At 44.7% G+C, this 6,284-nt stretch overlaps 2 protein-coding genes across 2 annotated transcripts; both read right to left on the reverse strand.

The window, feature by feature from the left end:
- Positions 1-1,373: 1,373 nt before the first annotated feature.
- BGW36DRAFT_414473 (dienelactone hydrolase family protein) lies at positions 1,374-2,802 on the reverse strand. Its single transcript, XM_046219292.1, has 6 exons — positions 2,648-2,802; positions 2,482-2,565; positions 2,277-2,428; positions 1,968-2,219; positions 1,801-1,912; positions 1,374-1,736 (listed from the first exon to the last, which is right to left on the reverse strand). The coding sequence occupies exons 1-6, from the start codon at positions 2,709-2,711 to the stop codon at positions 1,582-1,584; spliced, it is 819 nt and encodes a 272-aa protein (XP_046077228.1). The 5' UTR covers positions 2,712-2,802; the 3' UTR covers positions 1,374-1,581.
- A 714-nt stretch (positions 2,803-3,516) lies between these two features.
- On the reverse strand, positions 3,517-5,741 carry BGW36DRAFT_394341 (uncharacterized protein; the record flags this gene model as incomplete). Its single annotated transcript, XM_046217905.1, has 8 exons — positions 3,517-4,042; positions 4,094-4,513; positions 4,565-4,626; positions 4,674-5,148; positions 5,207-5,384; positions 5,432-5,472; positions 5,521-5,575; positions 5,627-5,741. The coding sequence occupies 8 exons, from the start codon at positions 5,739-5,741 to the stop codon at positions 3,517-3,519; spliced, it is 1,872 nt and encodes a 623-aa protein (XP_046077229.1).
- Positions 5,742-6,284: the final 543 nt, after the last annotated feature.

The following is a 6,284-nucleotide window of genomic DNA, read 5'->3' on the forward strand; positions in this document are numbered from 1 at the left end:
TAAGCTCAACCGAGATTGTGTCCAGCCACTCTTCTCCTTGCTTTCTATAAAAACTAAATCGACGGCAATTCAGATATCACTAGAATGCACGATATCAATAGCTGGGCTTATCCAGGTATTCGAGGAAAGAGTGGCTGGGAAGGGAAGATGTTGTCAGTCGGCTGGGATGCTATCTATCGAAAATTATCATCGATAATCGATAACTAAGTTCACGTCTAAACTCCTTGCTGTCCTCCTTCGACAGCATCAGTTGTTAACATGCGCCTACGCGCTAAAACAAGGTTCGAAACCTCGTCAACGTCAACGAGCGTGCTGTAGGGGCTTCGCATATGCTTGCTGCATATGTAGGACGTTTAGTTGATACATTTGCACTACCTATGTGCCCTTTATATCCGTTCAAGCTCGAGACTATCGTTTCAAATTTGGTAATAATGTATACATATGCATGGTACTATCCCTAGTCTAGCAATTTCATCTGCGTATATATATGTGCATGGAGGCAGATGCCGTCACGCCTTGTGAAAGATCAAAATTGGATATCACCCGCCATTGACATCCGAACCCTGACTGGCTTGGTCGATACTATCCCGGGCGGATTTTTTCCGGATCACTATCTCGTCAATCTCGCTGATAAGGCCATTCCGGTGGTTTGTCTATAATGGTGGACGGAGGCCCTTGAAGCTCCAAGCCCATCTTCCTCCAATGCTCAATCAAAGCGGGATCTCCCTCATCCGACCTATTACAGGTTCTGGCCATGGAGAAATTAATGATGCGCGGCGTATTATTTGGATCATCAGGAATAATGAAGTGTTTCTCTGATGGGTTCCTGTGGAGGATATTCGCGTCGTGTAGAGCCGACATAATTGGTTCACAAATGTACACATCACCTTCGCCAGCTTCTCATGCTTTAACCTCTCGCACAAAGAACCCGAGAATGTGGTTTTGGTTACCTTCGTGGACCAAACCTCACAAATATGGTATCATATCACCTTTTTGCCTTTGACGCAGATCCCAGTAAACTGCTAGCACGTGTCGAATCGATTTGATCCGGAGAAGGCGCAATTTTCATGATCAAAGGATGATCACCAATGTCTCCGGTATCTACAAGTCAAACACTGTTAGTTATCTTCTTAAGACTTTGATAGCTGAAACATCGCGATTCAAATTGAGATCGATGCGTCCGTGATCCCTTGTAAAGTTATTATAGTCAAGGAAATGAGATCATGACTATGATATCAATTATGACTATCAATGTGAGTAATAAAGCTGCTGTGACTCGAGAATCTTCGGACAATGCAATATCAATTAAAGGTACTAATAACTGCAACACTTTGTAGGAATTGATACGTAGTATTTGTGAATCACTAATTTGTAGATATGATATGTGATTTTATGACTACATTGACTGTGAGTAATGAGACATATGAAGCTTTATGACATTGATATTGACAAGGCGACAATATTCGATATGACCAAACAAACCCGATACTACAAATCACAATAATGACGAAATTACAATTTGTCTAGCCTATAAGAGGAGCAATATAACAGTGATTATAATAGCCGTGGAAGATTCTAATTCTAGCAAACATTCTCTATCTTGACCTCCTTGCCATCATGCTCTCCCAAATCCAGCTTCAAAGTCCGCCCAAAGAGCTCAAGTAGCATTTCGAAACAACTCTTCGAAATAGCCGGATCATAGCGTCCCTTGCTGAGTTCGTCACGAATAAAAGCGTCTATAACAAGTTAGCCATCAGTCATTCCACAACTAGCTGGTCGCTTTTCTAGTATAATACTCACGCTGAGCCCATGCCACTTCATAAAAACTGAACAAAACGCCCTTCTCATGCAACGTCTTGCGAATCAAGTCACGACCTTCGGGTGGGACGTGATTGTCATTTTTGCCGAATATCTGCATTTGAAATCAGCCAAGGCGAAATAGTTCCGATTCTGAGGGTGTTGATTACCATGATAAGCTCTCCTTTGATATCACCAGCCCGCGCCAGACTATCATCCTTTTTCCCCTCACCCAGGCTCGCACTGTGAATATCAGTCGCAAAGTAGCATACAGCAGCCTTGATTCGGTTATCAAGTGCACAACGATAAGCAAGGTGGCCACCGAGACACATTCCTGTGGCGCCAACGCGGCCATTGCATGTTGGAAGCGAAAGGAGATAGTCTACTGACAAGGAAGCATCCTCGTCATAGGCCGCAACTTTCTAGTACTAGAATGAACATTCTCTAACTACTTGCCGGAGAAAGGGTTGTACTCGTACCTTTGAGATCTTCCAGAGATTACCCTTGGCGGTGTCTTCGGCGTCATACTTGAGAGCCTCGGGGCCAGTGAATTCGTGGTAGCTCGAAGGAGCCGCGCAGATGTAACCTTGGCCGGCTATCTGACGTGCAAATCTCGCGACAGGGCCGGTGACTATGTTGTAAGTTAGAACAAGAGGTTCTCACATTCAAACTGAGGGTTCATGCCTTGATAGATTTCACTGAATACCACCACACCGGGGAACCTGGCATTCGGATATCCGGGTATGGTAGGGTGAAAGACGTAGATCCCTGTTTTAAACTCAGCATGATGTTTAGTCAATCGCTAATATCACATGTAATGAAGTGGTTAGTGGCTACAGGGTACACTCACGCATTGATCCGTCCTTCCCAGACGCCTTGGTCGGCACATCGACATGGGATTCTTGGATGAGCATGATGACGTGAGTAAAACAGGGTGCTATGACGACCAAATACGGACACAATTCAAGTTTTTTCGAAGCACCTCTGTAATACGGTAAAATGTTCCGTTAAAATAAGCATTTAGCATCTGCATCCCAAACTCATCGATTGTCCCGCAGCAGCCCCACCTCTTGCGGGCACGAACTCCATGTTCCATGGATACGGTTTAGGAAAGTTTGCGCTTTTACATTTGCGGTTGCTCGGTATTGAAATCACTATTATCACTATGCCTTTTTATGCTAAATGTTTTGGTCAAGTATTAGGTCAGTAGAGATGAAGGCATATCCTCTGCGTTATGAAATACGATGCATCGACCCATGCACCATAAACCTTGGACAAAAATTAACTAAACATTAGAAGAATCAAAGTTTTGGACCCATTCTAAGCCTATGCATATCAAGCATCTTCTTGCTTCTCACTAGGCCGGTCTTGTACCGGTGCGTCATAATCCTCGGCGAAGGACTCCCCCCCTGTCGTGGATAGTTGTGCTTGATGGTCGATATCCGAGATGGTAACGCTCGCCATGGTATCTTGACGCGAATATGTTGGCCGAGAAATTAAAGTTGACACGCTATCCCGATGTGACTGCTCTTGCATTTCATTTGGCGTATTTTGTACTGATTCGAGAAGGGCCGGCATATTCCCGGGCGGCGGGCATATTTTGAGATCTCGATAGTTACGGCCTGTCGAAGTAGGCCTTTCACGGATCTCGCGGTCTTCTGAAGGCAACTCGACCCATTTTTTAGTATTTGCTGTTTACACAATTAGCGATTAACTTCGTCATGGCAACCCACACTCACAGTCCAGTTCAAATATTGGCGAACTATCGGCTTGGCTCATGGTAGTCTCGGGGCTTATTGGCGTATTGGCTGTTTCAAGTTCTTTGTCTCGGCTAATGGAGGATATGTCGGTCATCGGTGAAATTGCCGAAGAGGAATAGTTTGTCTTGATTTCCTCAGTGGTCGTTGAGACATCTGGGTTGCTTTTTCCAACTCTGGAAGAACTCGATGCAGTCGTTGTATCCAATTTCCTGTGTGGGAAATATCGTCGCCAAAGGAACCAGATAGTAATTCCAACGAGAATACTGCCAAGTCCAGTCAATGCCCCGATAATTCCTTTGACCCAAGATGGCATTGTACTATTTTCGATCGAGCTTGAGGCTCCTGGTGGTACCGTCAAATTCGTTGTTTTCAAAGGATAAGGGTAATGGGTGCTTAGAGGTCGTGAATAAGGGCTTGAAAATACTTGTGACAAACTTCTGTTATTCCATGAAGCAGGCCACATCCTCGTGGCACCGCCATTTGCGCTGTTGGTACGTGAGTCGTGTAATCAATTGTAAAACATCCAAAGGACTTACCTTCCACCAATTTGAGAAGTAACGGCTAGTGGTACCGAATAATTACTCCAGTTTTGCGGACTATATGCATCTTGAAACTGAAGAGTATTCAGATTGAATACTTGTATGAATCCTCCGTCCAGACAAATTGTTGGATCGTTCTTATATATGCCGCCGAGAACAAACATCTGATTCGGATAAACCCTCAAACACTTGTGTCCGCTGCGACCATGAGAGTAACTACCTGAATAGGCTTTAATCCATGTGAATGATGGAATCGAAAGGATATATACGTCATCTGATGGTGGACTATCAGGGTCGACACCATCATAACCTCCGTAGATGTAAATGTTGAACGAGCTTCTATCTGCTGAAGGCGCGACAACGGAGCAGAACATCGTCAACTGAGGTGGGATGTTACCAGTAGCATTCTGAAGATACCTGGATTGTTTATTATAAGCCACATTCTACCTAATTCATATCAACACTTACCAAGTTTGAGAAGCAACATCATAAACCGGAATTTCCGTCATGAACGTGGGGCTCGTGTTGTTCTAATACTGTCAGTTGTTGATTACTAAAGTTGACAGGCCAGTTTTACGCTTGCTCTGGCGTCATCAACTGTCAAATTTCGATCTGCCTTTAATATTTCAGGGTTAATCACTCCCCCGATCGCAACCAAAACCCCAGAATCGGAAACCGGAAGCCACACCAGTTCCGCGTTTGCTCTCCCGGTGACAGTCGAAGGCAATGTAAGGTTTTGCCATGTTTCAAGCCTCATCGTAGTCATATTTACGGTAATAAAGCTATTGGAGGTTGTATTAGCCGAGCCATCGCCTCCTTCAATTGCCCCCCAGCGTGGCCCACGCATTCCACTGAAATAGAACCCTAGGTTTTCGCTCGGGGCTGAGACACCGGCACCATTTGTAATATATCGGGTAACGCCATTATCAGTACTCTTTTGTATAAATCCCGTGCCCCAATTCGGAATTATCGTTGAATACTCGAATTCTTCGTATCCCAATACCACATCTGTGGGGGGAGGATTCTCGCTATTGGTCAATCGAGGCAAACCTCTATACTGATGTCAGCTAAATGAAAAGTCAGATATATAGACGTTTTCACTGTCCATACCCATAGAGAATAAACTCATTGTCATTCGCAAACATAACCCCATCTTCGTAATTCGGGTTAACATTGGCCGTTGAGGTGCCTCCATTTTTAGCCATCGCCTGGACCAGGCTTGTCAAGTTTGTTTGCTGGTTAAAAGCTTGGCTAAGGCTAAGGTTGTACATCAACCCGCCATCTTCATCTAGAAATATTAGTAAGAAAAGGCTTTGTAGGGAATTTTTATCTTACCATCCCTTTCAGGACTCCCATAACTTCCATCAGACAGTCCCCTAGCTAGATGAGCCGGCTTGTGTCAACAATAGGATGTGTTTTCTCACATTTGCCACCATATATCTCCTCCATCGAGGTATATTGTGTCCCGAATGATGTTTGCTTGTTCTGTCGTAAGTAATGTGAATGAACGGGAATGTCATCAGCACCCACCGCGAAGTTGAGCCCAGTTGCAAATCGACACATTGGCTTCATTCTGCCAGCCGATGCCCACGACAGAGCGTGTACCTGCCAATATGATGAATCCTATCGAATTGTATCGCGGCATGGCAAAGAAACTTCTGCACAAGTTGTAAAATATTTCTCTTTCAGTATGCAGCCGCTCAATTTGTGCCATCAAGTCGATCCCATCATTTGTTTTCCATTTGTCACCAGATTAATATTGGACTTTTCAACTCCGTGACGCCGCTGGAATAGATCCAGGTTAATTTTAAATGGTCTCTTGCGTGCGTATTGGGATTGTGTTATTAGAAAGGCTGGAAGTTTGCCTGTAGACTGTTCCTACGTGTGGAGTCGAGCAGAATCAAAACACGTAAAGTTCGACCCGCGAGACTCAGAAGTGGCACTAAAAAGCGCATCCCCATGCCATTTTCGGTATATATACTGTAATATAGGCTCGACTTGCAATGCTAGCTGGACAAAGAAGCGTCATCAAATGCGTTGAGGGCAGACGCAAGTGGACTGAGTCGCCAGGGTATTTCAACGGCCAACAAAGAGAGAGCGCTCGATCAAGCAGGCATCTGCAAAAGCCAGAAGCAATAAAGCAGGTGTTAGAACTGGAGTGTTGATCGGGCTTGTTTGTGAGGCGGCG

The sequence above is a fragment of the Talaromyces proteolyticus genome (genome assembly GCF_021365285.1).
Source record: "Talaromyces proteolyticus strain PMI_201 chromosome Unknown BGW36scaffold_2, whole genome shotgun sequence".
Taxonomy (NCBI): Eukaryota; Fungi; Ascomycota; class Eurotiomycetes; order Eurotiales; family Trichocomaceae; genus Talaromyces; species Talaromyces proteolyticus.